The 18,810-nt window shown below is 41.4% G+C and overlaps 1 protein-coding gene across 2 annotated transcripts in view; it reads left to right on the top strand.

The window, feature by feature from the left end:
• The first annotated feature begins 456 nt into the window (after positions 1-456).
• The window catches only part of TIMD4 (T cell immunoglobulin and mucin domain containing 4), a 33,309-nt gene continuing 14,955 nt past the window's right edge, over positions 457-18,810 (top strand). The window contains exons 1-5 of one of the 2 annotated variants that reach the window (XM_072824379.1): positions 457-607; positions 7,017-7,355; positions 9,677-9,928; positions 10,953-11,036; positions 12,362-12,445. In XM_072824379.1, coding sequence (XP_072680480.1) covers positions 463-607; positions 7,017-7,355; positions 9,677-9,928; positions 10,953-11,036; positions 12,362-12,445 — 904 coding nt within the window. In that variant the 5' untranslated portion in view covers positions 457-462. The remainder of the gene's footprint in view (positions 608-7,016; positions 7,356-9,676; positions 9,929-10,952; positions 11,037-12,361; positions 12,446-18,810) is intronic. The other variant, XM_072824381.1, reaches the window with a different exon arrangement.

Raw genomic sequence — 18,810 nt, forward strand, 5'->3', positions numbered from 1 at the left:
ATTGCAGTTCTGCTTTTCTTTCTCCATTATCAGGGTAAAGGGAACAAAGGTCTGAGTGATGGAGAACCAAGTGAATCAGGTAAAGGTTGCAGAGCCCAATTGTAGTCTAGCTTTCCTTTGGCCCAATGAGGAGCCTATGTTTGAATAGCTGCCAATGAGGAGAGTTAATTGCATTTTACTATAAGCTGCACAGTAGCCAGGAGGACTGTAGCTCATGCACAGCTCACACATGCTCACATACAGAAGCACATGCATGGATGCTAACACATAGGTGGGAAACCCCTCAATACACATGGACAAAAGAATATAGGTGCAACCTGACTATCCATGCACACATTTACACATATGCTAGTGGCTAGGAGAAAAGTGCTCAGCACATTTTATCATACATCCCAGATTGAGGGAGACCATTCAGGAGGGGGGAAAAGGAAGATTATGAGGCAAAAAGAGAAATGAAACTAAATGATCCTGCCCCGTCAGCATTCACTGGAGTATAAGAAATGGACTTGGGACAGACAGACAGACTCCTGGGCCCTGCCAACAGTCAAAATGTCCAAAGGGCCTCTTATTCTCTGGCTGCTGATTGAGCTCGGGCGGCTTTTTCTGAGTAAGTGTTCTGAATCCTTCCATGCAGGAGTCTCTGGAGAGCTTGGCATCCCCTGATGGGTTTCCATGGCTGATTGGGCCTTGGTAGAGCAGTTGCCTGCTTCCCTCATGCTTCCCTCCAGGCTTCCTTCTTTGGAGGGTCTCTCCCCTTCCCTGTTACACAGGGTTTTATCCTGACACCAGTTTTGGAGTTTTAGGATGGGATAATCTGTGTTCAAATCAGAAATGACCATTTAAGAAGAAACACAAAATAAGGGGTCAGATGAGATGGGGAAAAGAAATTTCCTCTGCAGATGTTATTAGCACAGTCAGAGCCGGGGGAATTTGTTCTGTAGGAGCTCTTTATTATAATTCTTATTTTTCTCTTTATTTTCAGGAGTTGTAGTTTGTTTTCTGTTTGTTTTACTTTGCTGGGGACGAGGCTTCAAGGTGAAGTTTCTTTTCTGCACATTTTTTTTTCCAGTTTTGAATGATGCAGAGGTCTGCACCCATTTTGGGCCACCTTAGACTTCTATGTCCTGGCAGCATAGGGCAAAATGCTCTGCAATGAGCTGCGGTTGTGTCTCAGTCACTAATCGTTAATGCTGGGAACATATGGAAATTGCTCTGGCTCTTCTGTGTATGAAATGAGGGACTCAGATAAGACAAGTTTGAACAATCCATGACCCTAGAACTAAACAGTATCTAATGTCCCTAGCACTTTTTTTTTTAGCACTTTTAAAAGTTCATAGTTATTTGCACGTGATCTTTCAAATGTGCTGCGTGAGAAAACACCAACATTCCAAGGACAACAAATGTGTTCTTTCTACCCTTCAAACCTTTGCCATACTGTTATTTTCTGCCTTTCTTTCCTCTGTAACTGTATGCATTCTCAGGTTTCCACCCAAGTAAGGCTTTTCCTGAGCACCCAGAGCCTCTGGAAGGTTTAGAGTTTAGGTGTTTCTGCTCTGAGTTCCTATCTCCCATGGAGTCACCCATCAGAGATCTTGTCGCCCTGTAGTAACAAACTTGTCACCCTGTAGTAACTGATCATTTAACTGCCTCTCTCTCCCCAGATACTCTGTAGGAGTTAGCAGAATGAAGGCAGCCCCTGTCACTTTCTTTATTAGTGTCTTCACTGGTCTTTATCTTGTCCCGAGTAAGTTGAGGTGTGGAGGTTTTATTTTTATTTTTATTTTTTTTTAATTTATTTTTTATTGGTGTACAATTTACTAACATACAGAATAACCCCCAGTGCCCGTCACCCATTCACTCCCACCCCCCACCCTCCTCCCCTTCTACCACCCCTAGTTCGTTTCCCAGAGTTAGCAGTCTTTACGTTCTGTCTCCCTTTCTGATATTTCCCACACATTTCTTCTCCCTCCCCTTATATTCCCTTTCACTATTATTTATATTCCCCAAATGAATGAGAACATATAATGTTTGTCCTTCTCCGACTGGCTTACTTCACTCAGCATAATACCCTCCAGTTCCATCCACGTTGAAGCAAATGGTGGGTATTTGTCATTCCTAATAGCTGAGTAATATCCCATTGTATACATAAACCACATCTCCTTTATCCATTCATCTTTTGTTGGACACCGAGGCTCCTTCCACAGTTTGGCTATCGTGGCCATTGCTGCTAGAAACATTGGAGTGCAGGTGTCCCGGCGTTTCATTGCATTTGTATCTTTGGGGTAAATCCCCAACAGTGCAATTGCTGGGTCGTAGGGCAGGTATATTTTTAACTGTTTGAGGAACCTCCACACAGTTTTCCAGAGTGGCTGCACCAGTTCACATTCCCACCAACAGTGCAAGAGGGTTCCCTTTTCTCCACATCCTCTCCAACATTTGTTGTTTCCTGCCTTGTTGATTTTCCCCATTCTCACTGGTGTGAGGTGGTATCTCATTGTGGTTTTGATTTGTATTTCCCTGATGGCAAGTGATGCAGAGCATTTTCTCATATGCATGTTGGCCATGTCTATGTCTTCCTCTGTGAGATTTCTGCTCATGTCTTTTGCCCATTTCATGATTGGATTGTTTGTTTCTTTGGTGTTGAGTTTAATAAGTTCTTTATAGATCTTGGAAACTAGCCCTTTATCTGATAGGTCATTTGCAAATATCTTCTCCCATTCTGTAGGTTGTCTTTTCGTTTTGTTGACTGTATCCTTTGCTGTGCAAAAGCTTCTTATCTTGATGAAGTCCCAATAGTTCATTTTTGCTTTTGTTTCTTTTGCCTTCGTGGATGTATCTTGCAAGAAGTTACTATGGCCGAGTTCAAAAAGGGTGTTGCCTGTGTTCTTCTCTAGGATTTTGATGGAATCTTGTCTCACATTTAGATCTTTCATCCATTTTGAGTTTATCTTTGTGTATGGTGAAAGAGAGTGGTCTAGTTTCATTCTTCTGGATGTGGATGTCCAATTTTCCCAGCACCATTTATTGAAGAGACTGTCTTTCTTCCAATGGATAGTCTTTCCTCCTTTATCGAATATTAGTTGACCATAAAGTTCAGGGTCCACTTTTGGATTCTCTATTCTGTTCCATTGATCTATGTGTCTGTTTTTGTGCCAGTACCACACTGTCTTGATGACCACAGCTTTGTAGTACAACCTGAAATCTGGCATTGTGATGCCCTCAGATATGGTTTTCTTTTTTAAAATTCCCCTGGCTATTCGGGGTCTTTTCTGATTGAGGTGTGGAGGTTTTATTATGCTACAGTTTGTTGGAGACTGTGTCCACGTTCCCTGCTACTTGTCAGACACTGATTGTGTGGGCTTCTCCAATCCTGCCTGAAGGAAGCAGCACCTTCAGAGAGAATGGTGTGTTGTTCATTTTTCATTTGTGCCTTTGCTAAAATGACCAATGTAGAAGAGACTGCTCAGAATCACCAAGGAGCAATCAGGGCTGGATGTGCTCTTAAAAGATGTAGAAGGAGGGGCGTCTGGGTAGCTCAGTTGATATAAATGTCTGCCTTCACCTCAGGTCGTGATCCCAGAGTCCTGGGATCAAGCCCGATGTCAGGGTCTCTGCTCAGTGGGAATCTGCTTCTCCCTCTTCCTTTGCCACTCTTCCCCTTGCTTGTGCTCTCTCTCTCTCTCTCTCTCAAATAAATAATAAATAAAAATCTTTTTTAAAAAAAGATGTGGAATGAAACACTTTATAAATAGTGAAACTGAGACCCAGGTTGGTAAAGGGTCTTTCTAGAGGTCACCAGCTGGAGAAGGAAAACAGCTGACACCAGAATCTTGGTTGTACCTACCATCCTGGGCAATTTGTTTTTTTTAATTTAAGATTTTATTTATTTATTCATGAGAGACACACAGAGAGAGGCAGAGACACAGGCAGAGGGAGAAGCAGTTTCCTGCCCAATGTGGGATTTTATCCCAGAACCCCAGGATCATGCCCTGAGCCAAAGGCAGATGCTTAACCACTGAGTCACCCTGATGCCCCTCCTGGGTAATTTCCAAAGATGGGCGTTGATTTGATGCCACTGATCCCTCTGCTCCAAAATGCTTTTGTAATGGCAAGCAACAGCTTCTTGTCCTATTTCTAAATTCTGAAATGCCTGGTTACTTGTACTAATACTTTATTAATTTCATGTGGCATTTGATACTTCATTGCATGTGAACCTCCAAACTATTTCTGAAGCAAGTATTATATATCTCCTTTGTCTTTCGATGATAATGAGGTCAGGATTATTGTGGCTTTCCTCCAAGAACACAAAAGCAGTATCTGGCAGAATGAGGTTTACAATGTAAGCTCAATGAGTGTTTTTCTGCCACACCAAATTGCCCACTTCCTTTTTTTAATATTAATTTTTAATCAGATCAGTAATATAGAAATACCCTTAATGAAAAATATAATAGCCATTATAAAGCTAAAATTCCTTTGACTACTACCTCCAGCCCCACTTCCTTTCCTCTGACCACAGAGGTGACTGGTACAATGAGTTGAGTGTATATCCCACCAGACACTCTTCTTTTCTTTATTTTTTAAAGATTTTATTTATTTTATTCATGACACACACACACACACACACACACACACACACACACACACACAGGTAGAGGGAGAAGCAGGCTCCATGCAGGGAGCCCTATGTAGGACTCGATCCCAGGTCTCCAGGATCACACCCCGGCTGAAGGTGGGGCTAAACCGATGAGCCACTGGGGCTGCCCTCTTCTTTTCTTTAAATTCAATTTGCCACATATAGTATAACACCCAGTGCTCATCACATCATGTGTCACCAGACACTTTTCTATGCATTTACCTTCATACGTCTGTGCCCACAAAAAAATGCAAATTGTTTTATTTATGTAATCAGATGTTTTTTATATTTTATGTGTTGTTTTGAATTTGCCCTTTTCATGCATTAAAAAGGTTTGGAGTTTTCATGTCAACCGATATAGATCTCTTTACTTCCACTAACCTTGGAATGATTACAGGGAATGAATGATTCATTCACAATTCCTTGGAATGCGTATGCCAGTTTTGCCATTCCCCATGCATACGTTGTTCATTTCCTCCACATATATGTGAAAGCTGTAGCAAACATTTGCAAACAGGTTTCCTTGTGCAGGCGTGTTTTTCCAGGGTGGATAACAAAACACAAAATCGTTAAGGCTTACCTCGGATACGTGCATGTTCAGTATTAACGGAACTGCCAGGCTGCCCCACAGTGTGGCTATACCAATTAACCTACCAATTCATTCCAGCATACTCTAGTAGTCTATGTCATTTCCTAGATCCCTGTCTGGCCAACCTTGATATTATTGGCATTCTAAATTTTTGCTAGTCTTAGAGGGGAAATTTCCTGGCTGCACACATTTTCTCATCTATGCCTATTCTGTCTGCTGTCAATTTTTCTAACTGGTCTTTTCTTACTGAGTAGTAGGATGTCTCCTTCCGTACAGTTATACTGGAAAAATAAACCGTCCAATTTCTAGCAGAAACAATTCCTGAATGTATTTGCTATTAATTTTCCAAATATTCATTGGAACAAGCTCATATTATGGGAGTTGTTAGTGTTGGGAGCATATGTTCTGTGTTGCTAATATAGCTGAAGGTGATGACAATGAATTTCTCATTTATTTTTTTCCTTGTTTCATGGTGAGCAAAAGGCACTTCCAGAGCATTTATGACCATTGAAACATTTCTACTTTAATGAAGTGAAGAAACTGTGGTTTCAGGGAATTCTCCAGGCTGGTCTGAGTTTGGTGACTCTTAGGGTTTGTGCTCATCTTCTTCTAGAGAGGGATATATGAGCATCCCTGACACCTGGGTCAGGGGAAGAACCTGGTACTGCTCGCCATGTCTTATACAACTTAGCCAAATGGATCCACAAAATTAGTGAATGGAGAGTCTCACAGGAAGATTCCTCGGGGAAAACAATAAGCAGGACCTAGGTGCTTCAGAGGGAGCAGGATGGAGTCCTGATGAGCTTCAGCCTGCCTTCCATAGCATTTTTGGGGGGTGAGGGGATTAGAACAATTGCTGATGCTCAGGTAAACCAGTGGACTTAGTATTTGCCACAGCGAAAATGTTTCACAGATTCTCAGACATGGAAGCCACGTTAGAAGAGCTTGTCTAGTGGCCCTCAAGCACTGGGCGAGTAGCAAGCTACATCAGAATGACTTGGAGAATTTGGTTATTTATATTTATTTCCATAGGTGTTGGCCTCAGATATTCTGATTCAGGATTGGGCAATAAAATTTGCATTTTTTAGCAAGCTCCCTGGGTCATGCTGGGTCATGCTGATGAGCAGCCAAAGCTGGGAAAGATAACTACTTCATTTTAGAAATAGTGATACCTTTCATCTCACACAGCTAATTTGGTAAGACTAAGCTTCCAGCATTTCTGTATGTCACAGCTGCCATTCTATCTAATTCCTGTGGTCCCTTCCAGTTTTAACATTAAAAAGTTTTCATGCTTCACCTAACTTTATATTCTTTAACAACAAATAAATAGTCCAGAGCAATTAATTTCTGTATCCAGTACCGAAAGAAGAGATGGACAGCAGAATGTAGTTCAACAGCTTATCTTACTGCCACAGCATTCTCCAGGTAGAGGAGGAGGGAGTCCCATTTGTTCAGTAGCACATACTCACCGCTTATTGAGATACAGTGGGTAGAATGCTGGTTTTGGATCTGCTCATATGAGTTAGTGGAATTGGATGAGCTTTTTCATTGTAGAATTTTTTGGTTTATTGAATAGTACTCAAGATCAAAATTTTTAAATCAGGAAAAAGATCTTGTTGTAGAGAGAGTTCAGAGACTCAGCAGCAGCTAAGGGCACATCGGAATTTAGGCTAAAAAATATATACACTACGACTCTTTTCATCTTTCTGGAAGCATCTATCTATACAAACAGCATGTAGCATATTTGAAGGATTTTAGTACCACACAACCTACTTTTCTCATCTTTCCTCACAGCTCCAGCTGCATCAGAGACTGTGAGAGCATTTTTGGGTCAGTCAGTGATTTTGCCCTGTACCTACTCATCCTGGTCTCAAAATAGCAACAGCATGTGCTGGGGCAAGGGTGAGTGTCCCAAATCCAAATGCAATGATGAGCTTCTCCACACCAATGGGAGGAAGGTGCTGTCCAGGAAGTCATCAAAATATGAACTTCGGGGCAGTATCCGGAGAGGTGATGTGTCCTTGACCATCTTCAACATCAATGAAGGTGACAGCGGTGTGTACTGTTGCCGCGTAGAGGTGCCTGGCTGGTTCAACGATGTGAAGAAGAACATTCACCTGCAGCTGAGTAGAGGTGTGTGCACAAAGTGGGTTGTGTTTGTGGGAGGACAGATCCAACAGTTAACGAGGAATGGATTCAGTGGGTGGTGCGGCTGTAGGTGCTTACATGTGAGTGGGCAGATTAAATCTAAGACACGTCACTATGGCTGGAGCAGCCAAGTATGGAGCAAATGCCTATGGCAGCTAAGAAGACCACAGAAATTAATGAGTGGAGAGTCCAGAGGAAGACAGTCAGTGAATTGCAGGGTCAATATGCAGAGGGCATCTGCTTCTTGTCTAGGAGATTGTCACTTCACAGAAATCTGTGTACATGTTCTCAGATCTCCCGGTTTTTATGTGCACAGCATAAAAATATGCATGTTGGCAAAGGTTAAAAAATAACTACCATGTAAACTAAATAAAATGGGTCCATGGGTCAACTTCAGCCCATCAGCCAATAATTTGTGACTTCCAGCAGTGGGAAAAGGGCGTGAGATTTGGAGACAGTCACAACAGTTTTCAGGTGGCCCTTCCTTCTGTTCCTATTATTTGCTTTTGATGAATTTGGAATATGTTGGAACTCTTAAAGATTGGAGCTGCATGGAAGGCAGTCTATGGTTGAATTGTGCTAACGGTAATCACCTTTCCTGCTTGCCTGCAATGGAGCCTCTCAGGGTAAGCTCTGTGTTCAACCTGCATCAAAGATAGAAGGTTCTTGTGCTCTGTTCCTAACTGGGTAGGCATCTTGGAAGGCAGAGTCATACCGTTATAGCCATATACTTAACAAGATTCTCAGGTGACTCCAATGCACTCTAAATTTTGTGAACAACTTATACGGTTGCTTCTCATTAGACGACTTTCATACACATTAGTATATTTTTTTCTAAAGGCGACTTTGTGATACAGAAGTTATTTTTCTGATTTATGAAGTTTTTTTGAAGTTAAATGATGCTAATCCAAGCCTTCTCTTTTCCAGCCTGGTATAACCAGCTATTATTTTATAAAATACTTGTCGAACTCAATATCTATGGGTCATTTCTAAGGTGACTGGAATCTGTTAGAGTTAATTGAAATCTTGCATATTCAAGAGAGGGAAGCATATATAGAATAACTATGGCTGATGAACCGAAATTCAAATGTTAGGGGTGAGTGGTGTTGGCATAAACTTTTCTTTAATATCTGAAAGAGATTACATTCTTACCCCATGCTGCATATTTTGGGCTCACTTTTTTTAGATTTTAATTTTATTTTATTGTGGAAAGAACATCTAAGATAAGTTCTACTAACTTAACAATTTTTCAAGTGTACATTATTGTTAACTGCAAGTACGATGCTGTACAGCAGAACTCTGGTGTTTCTTCATCTTGCTTGACTGAAATTTTATGTTTGGGTTTTTAAAAAAGATTTATTTATTTATTCATGAGACACACACACACACACACACACACAGACATAGGCAGAGGGAGAAGCAGGCTCCCTGCAGGGAGCCTGATGTGGGACTTGATCCCAGATCCCACCACAATCATGCCCTGAGCTGAAGGCAGACACTCAACCGCTGAGCCACCCAGGCATCCCTTGGATTCACTTTTGATGCAATTGTTCATTTGCTCATTGATGCAATGTTTTTGGAACACCTACTATGTACCCAACCCCGTGGTTGGTATTAGATTTGTTGCAGAAAACAAAATAAACCCCAGATTTCCCCTCATGGAGCTTACAAATCCAGTGGGAGAAGCAGGTGTTAAACCACAATCATTAGATAAAATCTGCAGTTATGTAATTCAGCAAATGCTGTGAAGGTAAAGTATGAGAGCACAAAACCCAGAAACCTAATTATGATGGCAGAAAATGGGTGACCTCCCATAGCAGTGTCCTTTTAGCTGTAACAAGAGGGTTCAGTAGGAGCCAGCCTAATGAAGGGAGAGGCTAGGAAGCCATCAGCACAAAGTCCCTCCTGTGTGAGGTCATTGTTCAGAGAGATGAAGAAGGGAGAGTGGGCTGGGGAAAAGCAAGAAGAGTAGAGCAGAGACCTGAGATTGGAAAGAAAGAGCCAGATCACGTGGAGTTTTATGGGCCGCGTTTGGGTTGGGTCCGTTATCTGAAGAGCACAGAGGACCCAGTAAAAAGTTCTAAGCAAGGGATTAACATAATTATTTGTCATTTAAAAAGATTATTTCAACCAATGTGTGAAGAACTGATTAGAAAGTCAAAAGTGGAGGCAAGAAACCCAACTTTCATGGGCATATGGACCAGGGACCAGTGGACCAGATAAGGGCAGCAGGAATGGAGAGAAGTGGACAGATCCCACATGTATTTGTATGGTTTCCCTTTTCTTCCATCTTCTATTGGTTACAGCCCCGACAACCACACACTCAACAACACATCTCCCAAAAGCCACCTCTGCTGTGAGGACAGCCACAACTGCGCTTCCAACAATGGCTATGAATATACCTGAGCTCACAACCAGAACACCACTCCAGACAAGAACCACCACTGCTCTCACAACAGTGGCAACTACATGCCCTCCAACGAGAACCTTACTTCCTGAAGCAACCACAGTTCTTCCAACAGCTGAGTTTTCCACAGAAGGGCCTATCCTCACTGCAGGTACATGGTACATTTGGCCATTGTCTCCCTTCTGCCAGTAAGCTGTATCTTGGGTCCCTTAAAACAGGGTTCTTTTTACTGAATGGGGCAGTTCAGAGACTTGCTCTTGGGTCTGTGTGTGTATATGTGTGTGTATATTGGTTTGCTAGGGCTATCATAACAAACCACAGACTACAGGACTTAATTTATTTTATTTTCTCAGATTTATTTTCTCATAGTACTGGAGACTAGAAGTCTGAGATAACAGAGTCAGTAGGGTTGATTTCTTCTGGGGCCTCTTTCCTTGGCTTCAGATGGCAGCCTTCTCCCTGTGTTTTCACATGGTCTTCCCTCTGTCAGACTCCAGTTTCATTCTTCCAGGGGTTAAGTCTCCACCTGGGTGTTAGAGAATGGTTGAAGAAAGGCCTCCACATGCCTTAAAATAAACCTTGATGATTAACTAGTTCTACCTTTGTTTCTTCCTTCCATTTTTCTTCCATCCCTCCCTTCCATTTTGATCCTTTTCCCCCTTCTCCCTCCCCTCAGTCCTTTTGGATCCTGCATCTTGGACCCTCATTGATTTACTAGGTCCATTACTTATAGGGCTTATCAAAGTTCCCACCATGTTTCAACCTCTAATTCTGATGTAAGAATATTGGAAAACCATTAAGAGATAGCATGAAGGTTTCTTAGGTATCTCAGCTGCCTCAGCAAGGCCTGGATAATTTAAAAAGCTTTATAATATTGAACTGGCTAATTCTGTTATACTGTGAGTAGTCCCCTAAAGTCCATGAATCATAAACCAGTCAATTTTTGTACATATTTTTTATTCTTTCGGACTTTACAATAATCAAGTTGAAATATAACATTTGTAGTTTTCTCCCCTTGATCCTAAAAATTACTTGCAGTCCTTGAAGGAAACCTGAAATGTATTAAAAAAAAAACACACAAAAACAGCTATAAAAATAGCCCTGAATCCCACCACTCAGCACAAACACTTTTTTTTGTTGTTGTTCTGTTTAATTGAACTTTTTTTCTCTTCCAGCGTCAGAAACTTTCTTTCTCTCTAGTGACTCTGAGAGAAGCACTGAGGTACCTTCTGGAAACATTGCCTTATTTACATCCCAAGGTAGGTGAACACTTGCTTGCTTTTTCTTTTCCTTATTTTTTGCACCGAGGAGAGTCAAATGTTGAATCAGATGATTAGAGATGATTTTTGGGTCCTGAATGCCATGAACCCCACCAAAGGCAAATTAGACAGCATTTGTGGTTCATTCATTCTTGTGGCTTTGAGAGAGAAGGGGGGGGGCGAGAGAGAGAGAGAGAGAGAGAGAGATTGGGACAGATCTTGATTTGTTTCAGTAATTCTTCTTGGTAGCATATCTCTGAGGTATTTGCCATTCCATTCTAGGTAAGGTAGCACTTAGCTTTCTCATCCTAATTCCAAGCACCATGATCTTTGTAGATCTCCTTGAGGGATGTCCTCACTTGACTCACTGGCTTTCTGTAGTAGAGGAGGAATTCTTTCATTCCTGACCTTTCATCCATCCATCAAGGTTCTTTATGTATTTACTAGGGCCCAAGGGCAGAGAACACCTTAAAAGTAAGGTATGATTCACATCTCTGGGGGTATAGAACTTCCCAACCTTGGCTCCCTATTCTACCACTTTTTGCCAGGAGTCTCTGGCCTTGATTTATTCCCAGGTTAGTTGGAGAGTTATGTAACTTTATGCATATAATGGCCATAGGCAAGTGGCTGGCGCGTTAGTAAGTGCTCAAGTGGTAGGTATTACTTAATGGGGCTTATAACCAAGTAGAAGAAAGCAGGCATCTATAGAGTAAATAAATAAATCCAATCTTGTGTTAGTACAATATAAAGAGGTAGTATGGTAGGTAGGGTGGTTCTTGTGTGTGCTCTGGCATCAGACTACCTGGGTACTACTTCTGCTTCCCATCTGCTAGGTGACTCTGGGAAAGTTGTTTTATCTCTCTGGGCCTTGGCTTCCTCATTGGTAAAATGAGAATAATAATAATACCTATCCTGTGTCTCTTATTGAGGATTAAATGAGAAGATGCATGGAGATCACTTAGAACAGTGTTGGCGTGTACTAAATTCTTAGTAAACATTAGCTCTTCTTCTTCTTCTTATTTTTTTTTTTAAGATTTTACTTATTTATTCATGAGAGACACACACACACACAGAGGCAGAGATACAGGCAGAGGGAGAAGCAAGCTCTGCGCAGGGAGCCTGCCTGACATGGGACTCAATCCTGTGTCTCCAGGATCACACCCTGGGCTGAAGGTGGCGCTAAACCACTGAGCCACCCAAGCTGCCCTCTTTTTTTTTTTTTTTTAATAACAGAAGTTACTTTAGGGGACAGTGAGGCACTGAAAATAAAAAAGACAGGTGTTTACCTAAGTTTGTTTTCTCTTTTCCTTTTTTATTTTTTCCAGAATCTGAAGATTGGGTTCTCCAGTCAACATCCCAGGTGTCCAAGTGGGAAATGAGTGACTCAGTGACTTTTCCTCAAACAGGAGGTAAGGGGCTGTGCTCCTGAGAGTGGTTTTGTCTGGGGCCATGGGAACAATCTGATCTGTCATTTGCCTGCTTGTCTTGGGATTCGGCTATTTTGGTTCCATTGTGGTTACACCCTACATCATCCCACAAGCTAGGATGAAAGTGAAACCTGCTAACAGCATCCATCCTGGCTTCTTCCCTCCTCTGCCTCATTTCTGAAACTTCTTGTTGGGATTCCCCCTCTTTCTTGGCTGCTTCTATCCTGAAGCTAGAAATGCCAGAAAATCATCCATTTATTTAAAAAAAATATTAGTAAGCAATTTATGGTAGGTTGCACAAATATTGCACTAATGTACTTTTGTTAGAGATGCATAAAAACAATAGATAAAAATTCTCGTTGACTGCCTGTCTTGAATCCTAGCCCTTCCTCTGAGATAATCACTGCTATTAGTTGAAGATGAACATTCTTCAGACCTGTTTCTATTTGCTTATGTGAATGTATAGATAGATATAGGAAAATCCGCTTTTGTTTTGTGTGTGGATTAAAAAAAAATCTGACATCGTGTATGCAGCCTTCTGCATCTTGTTTTAGTCACCTAATGTTATATATTGAGCCATTTTCTTCTCCAGGCCAGGTAGATCTGCATCATTGTGTTAAATTGCTGTACAGTATTTTATACCATGGATACTTGTAGTATCTATCACCCACTAAGGGACATTGAGGTCGTTCTAATATTTCATGACCATAAATAGTTTGCAGGGGACATCCTTGTATGTGGGTGCCTTCTAAGTGTCTATGCTGGTGTTTCCCTCACTAGAGGATTGACCAAGAAGGAAAAATGGTAGGCTGAAAGTGATGTGCACTTAAATATAATAGCCATTACAAAATTGCCTTCTGGAAGGGCTTTGCCAATTTATTTTCCCATCCACAGAGTGTCTGCTTTCCTACATCCTCCCTACCTTTGATAGGACCATCTACTTAAATTTTTTCAATTTCCTGAGGGAAAAAAGTCATCTTATGCTTTTGTTGTTCTGATTAACAAAGAGTTCGAGTGTCTTTTTATATGTGCATTAGCCAGAAAGTGATAGTTCTTCAATTCTGTGAGGGAGGCAATGTAATATCACTCACCAAAGGCTCAGAAGACACAATTGGAGGGGACAGGCAAGAGTGAGTGGAAGGGGGATACGTTTTGAAGGAAGGCTGTAAATCAAGATGAAATACAAGTGTGATCTAAAGTTGAAAAGCTTTGACATGCACTATCTCATCCAGCAGGAAGACAGAAAATCTGAACTAGTAGTTGTTAACTGAAGGGAAGCTAGATGCCCAAGATCCAAACCTTTTTCTGTGGCATGGGGTGGGGGTGGGGGGCTATTTTCTGGCTGAAGAGAAGGTAGCAACTAGAAAAATGATGGCAGGTGGGCAAAGAGTTTTCAAAATGTTATCATTCATTCCATTTAAATCTTGGACTATTTTACATTAAATTGCAAGGGAACAAGAGGTCATCTTGAGGTTTTACCCTCTTCTGTAATGTCCCTGGAAATTTCATTTCCCTCTTCCTTGATAAATCACTCTCTGGAGGAGAGGGAATACTTGTAGCAACTAAAGGCTGCACTGCTGAAGAGGGCCTTGTTATAAGAAGGTCTCTCTCTGTGTAACCTTTACTTATTACGGAAGAAACCAGGATTTATTGAACATGTATTATGTGCTGGTGCAGAGCCAAGCTGTTCTCATGTTGCTACTTCGTTCAATTCCTCTTTGGCAGATGTTCATATTCCTATTTTGTGCAACTTTCCTGAGGCCATGCTGCTATCAGGTGCCAGAAGCAGGAAGTCTAGCCCTGAGTCCATGCTCTTAGATATTATTTTAATTTGCTTTGCCTTCCATTCTGAAATAAAAGTTTATGTTTATTTCATTTACTGTTCTCACATCCCATTGGTTTTAGAAATGAAACCTTTGTAATAATAATTGTACTTCCCATCTGCCGAGGACTTAATTATGTGTCAGGTGCTGTATTAACAGTGTTTAATGTGCATTTTCTGATTTAAGTCTCACAGTGACCTTCTGATCAGGTCAGATATTAATCCCCATTTTTCAGACAAAGAAATGGAGGGTCAGAGAGTTTAGTAGAGATGCTGACACCTATTGAAGTCTCTCTTTGTTTTTTAACACTGTGCATGTTGAGGGCATTACTTCATTTGACTTTTCACAAAATCCTAGGAGATAGATACCATTATTGCCTCCATTTCAGAGTCTGTGAAGGTTGTCTAACTTATCTAGTAACTGGTGGCCTGGGTTTAATTGTATCTGTTCAACTGTGATGCCACTCTGACACTGTGCTGTGCTGTTTCCCTCCCCACCACATCCCGTCCACCCAGTCTCCTCTCTGGGGCCACTTATAGAGTAAGTCAGAATTAGTCCTACTTCTCTATTCCTGTGAAAATGGTTTCAACTCATTTCAGAGGGCCCATATGCCTCTGTGGGATTTCCCCCCTACCCCGGGTAAATATCCCCAATTCCTTCTTCATTTCTTCATGTAATTTTGCATGGCAAGCCTTCCATTGATGAGAGCTGGTTTAAATCCTTCAAGAAGATCTGATCAAAAATTGTTATTCCCTAAAATTAGAGTGACAACTCTTTACCCTCACTCTGTGGCTCCCTAGACTGCAATTCAGAGATGTGGAGGGACTTGCCCAAGATCACATAGCTGAGCAGAGGGAAAGTTGGGACTAAAACCTAGACCCTAGAGATTTTAAACTCTTTCCTGGGTGGAGTTGTCTGTGGATGGGCTGGAGGGTGGTATGAATCCCCTGAAATTACATATATAATTGTGTATATATATGTGCACCCACATCTTTTGGAGGGAAAAGTCCAGAAGATTTCTTGAGATTCTCTAAGCATTCTGCAAAACTCTAAATGGTTTAGAACCATAATTCAAACACAAACAAACAACAACAATAAAAACTCTCATAGGTTTCTACCCCCAGCTAACAAGAATCTGTCCAAGGAATACAAACTCTGATCCCTCAAAGTGATTAGATACTCAAATCATTCCATCGAGCCCAAGGATTAATTTCATTTCTTGCTTGGCAGCAGGAATGTGTGAAATGGTCCCAAACTCTCTCCTGGGGAGGGACCCTGCAGCCCTAATCACAGGGTTTGGGATTAAGTCTTCCATTGATTATACCTCTGGTCCTTCTACAGCTTCCATAACATCTCAGATCTTTTCTTTCCAGTCTTTTCTCCTTATCGTCTCCCAAGTAGCATTGAGGGAGGGTTGAAAGAGCTCTACTGTGGGGTCTGAAGGCTCAGGCTTATATTTAAGTTCTGCCATTTTGCGTGTGTGTGTGTGTGTGTGTGCGCGCTGTTTTGGGGGTTTTTGCTTTTTGTTTTTTTTCCAGAACCTCGGGTGAGTTACTTGTTTTATTCTTTTCTAAATCTCAGTCTCCTCAAAATGTACAGTGAAGATAATAGTAGTATTTATTTCATAGGACTATTCAGTGAGGAAGTACATGAGACAGATGTCTAGGCCCTAAATAGGGGCTAGTAAATGATAGTCATCATGCTAGATTCTTACTTGCTCTCATCTTTATACCTCTGCTGCTATTCCTACTCACACACTTTCATCTGTAGGCTGCTCCAGCAGGGTGACAAGGGGCTACGTCCACCAGCTCCCAGTTGACTTGCTGTTCCTTATAAGTATACAGACACTTTTTGGTTTTAGAATTTTTATTAACTGCTAATCACATCAGGGAAACAGCCAATGAGTGACAAAATTGCAAACTTGGGGAAGTTACAAAAGCTTTTAAAATCTCACAGTAGTAATTCTTTACTTGCTATCGGAGTAAATCTGAGATTCTGAAAGTTCTTCACTAAATTCATTTTAGATAGCTCTACAGATTTCTCAATTACTGGTTTTATTCCTACTTCTGTACACCTTTATCTCCTGCCTCTTAATTGTTTTGTCCCCCTCACAGTGTTCAGTCTAGGGAGGCTCCACTCTATAATATAGGCTTGGAAATCAAGTCATAGTAGAAAAAGAGCTGTGGTTGAGTGTGTCACAGGAGAGCTTCCAGATTCATGTTATTTCTTTTATAAGACAACTCCAAGTATGTATCTTCTGCTTCAGTGTTCTCTCCACTTTTAAGGCATCTGCTGCAGACATCATTTGAAGAAGTCCTACCCAGGCTGGCAAATCCTTACCTCCACTCTAAGGCTGCCTAGAAATGGAGCTCAGAGATGTGGAGTAACTTTCTCAAGAAGGAAAGCTGAGACTAACACGCAGGTTTCAAGGGGTTTAAACTTGTGTTTATGAACTCGTAGGGGGGGGTGTTCTCTGAAGAAAACTGGGAAACCAAGAAGATGGGAAACTGACCCAGAACAGGATTGTGAGTTGAGAGCCCTTGCAGTGACTTGGGAAGCAAACTGAGACCAGAGGCCAGGTCTCCTGATCCCATGTAGAGTTGGCCTTTGTTCTAGGACTGGCAGCCACTGTCTCTCAACATAGCTTCCCTGAGGGAAGATTTCATATTTGCTCCTAAAGTATTAGGATTCACTTTTTCTCAGTTCCCAGATGGATCATTATACTCATCACCAGCATAAAGTCAAAGCTGTAGAACAATTGCAAATTATGCACGAGGACTTTGCCGTCAATCCAGTAATATTAGCAAGAAATGTACATGCTTTGATAATAATATTTCCCTTTTCTTAAGATTTTTACAGTAACTTTTTCTTGGTCCCAGAGTAGGATGGTAAAAGAAAGCGGGGAGGGAACACTTATAGAAAGATCTGCTCCATTACTGTATCTTTCTGTTTTACAAAGTCATCCCAAGCTTCATGGTCCAGAGCAAATTGACCTATCCATGGAGTCAAAGGAACAAAATGGTTGGAGATGGGATTTTCTGCTTTTATCTTGGCATTTGATTTGGATACATGGAAATAGGTAACATGATTTTTGGTAAGAGCCTTTCAAATCTGTCATTCATTAAGCTTGGCTGATTGAGTTGCCTCTCTATACATGGCACAGGAATGAATAAGTTGTGACCTCCACTCTAAAAGGGGTCACAGTTTAGTGGGATGGACAGGCTGTGCATAGCAAACAATCATCCGGTGGGTTTTGTTTTGGGATAAGAGTAGGGATAGATATCCTCCTTGGATGAGAACATTTAATTGTGTAGGAAAGGGTGAATAGGCAGATAGAATGGCATGAAAAAAGAGAGAGGGACTTGACAAGAGCATGAAATCTTTGGAGACTGTCTAATAGTCTAGTTTAAGCTAATGGAGACAGGAGGCAGAGAATGGTCTAGGTTCTTAGAGGACCTGATTGATGGGCTGAAGAATTTAGATTTTATTCCAGGGTCATAGGGAACAATTCATGTTTTCTGGGTAGGGAATGACATTTCCAATTCAGTTTTAAGAGACCTGCTCTGGTAAGAGTGTGGAAGATGTATGAGAGAGAGCAAGCCTGGGGGCAGAGAGGCTACCTAGGAGGCTCTCACAATAATTCAGGCTGAGGATGAGTGTCTAGACTAGAATGATGGCAGCAGTAACTACAGAGAGGGGACAGAATCAGAGCCACTTTGGAGTTAAGATCTAGAGGACTTGGTAACCGGAGTAAGAATGAAGGATGACAAATTCTATGTATTTTGGGAAATAAGATCATTGTGACAGGTTAACTAGTTGGGAATCCCAAGAGGAAGAATGAAATCTGGAAGAGCTGGAGTTCAAAGGGCCCCTGAGGAATGTCCAATAGGCAGTTGGAAATGTGAGGCTGGTTTAATTTATGGATGCCTGGATGGGAATGGGTGTTTTTGACGATTGGTACCTACCTCTGATCAAATAATAATTCCTGTGATTCACATTATAATTGCTGAACAGGGAATTGCTACTAAAAGAATATTTTAATACATATTATCTCATAAGGGAGAGTTCAGGACTGTAGATACAATTGGGGGAATCACTGATAATCCACGCTCATCGAGGAGTCTGCCCCTCACTCTCTCCCTCTGCCCCTCTTCTCCCACTCCCCTCTCAAAAAAAAAAATAAATCTTAAAAAAGAAAGAACATAAGAAATTTGCCAGAGTTTGAACTCTGAGTCTCTTGGCTCTTGAAACTGAGCTCTTAAGCACTTTATTATATTGTTTCATCAGCACAGAGGTAATTGAAACTCCTGTGGAATCACCTAAAGATATCATGTGGGACGAAGAGGGAAATGAAGAGGTGTGAGCCCATAAAGGAGCAACTACACTGGGAGAGGAGGCAGAGGGGGAGACAATAAAAGTAGGAAAGAATCCAGGAGTTTAGGAGTACAGAGAGGGCTGGGCTAACAAAAGTTATGGAGGGTGTAGTTAGGTGTTAGGAAATTCAGAACGCTGGTCAAGTAGGAT

Source organism: Canis lupus, chromosome 4, assembly GCF_048164855.1.
Source record: "Canis lupus baileyi chromosome 4, mCanLup2.hap1, whole genome shotgun sequence".
NCBI lineage: Eukaryota > Metazoa > Chordata > Mammalia > Carnivora > Canidae > Canis > Canis lupus.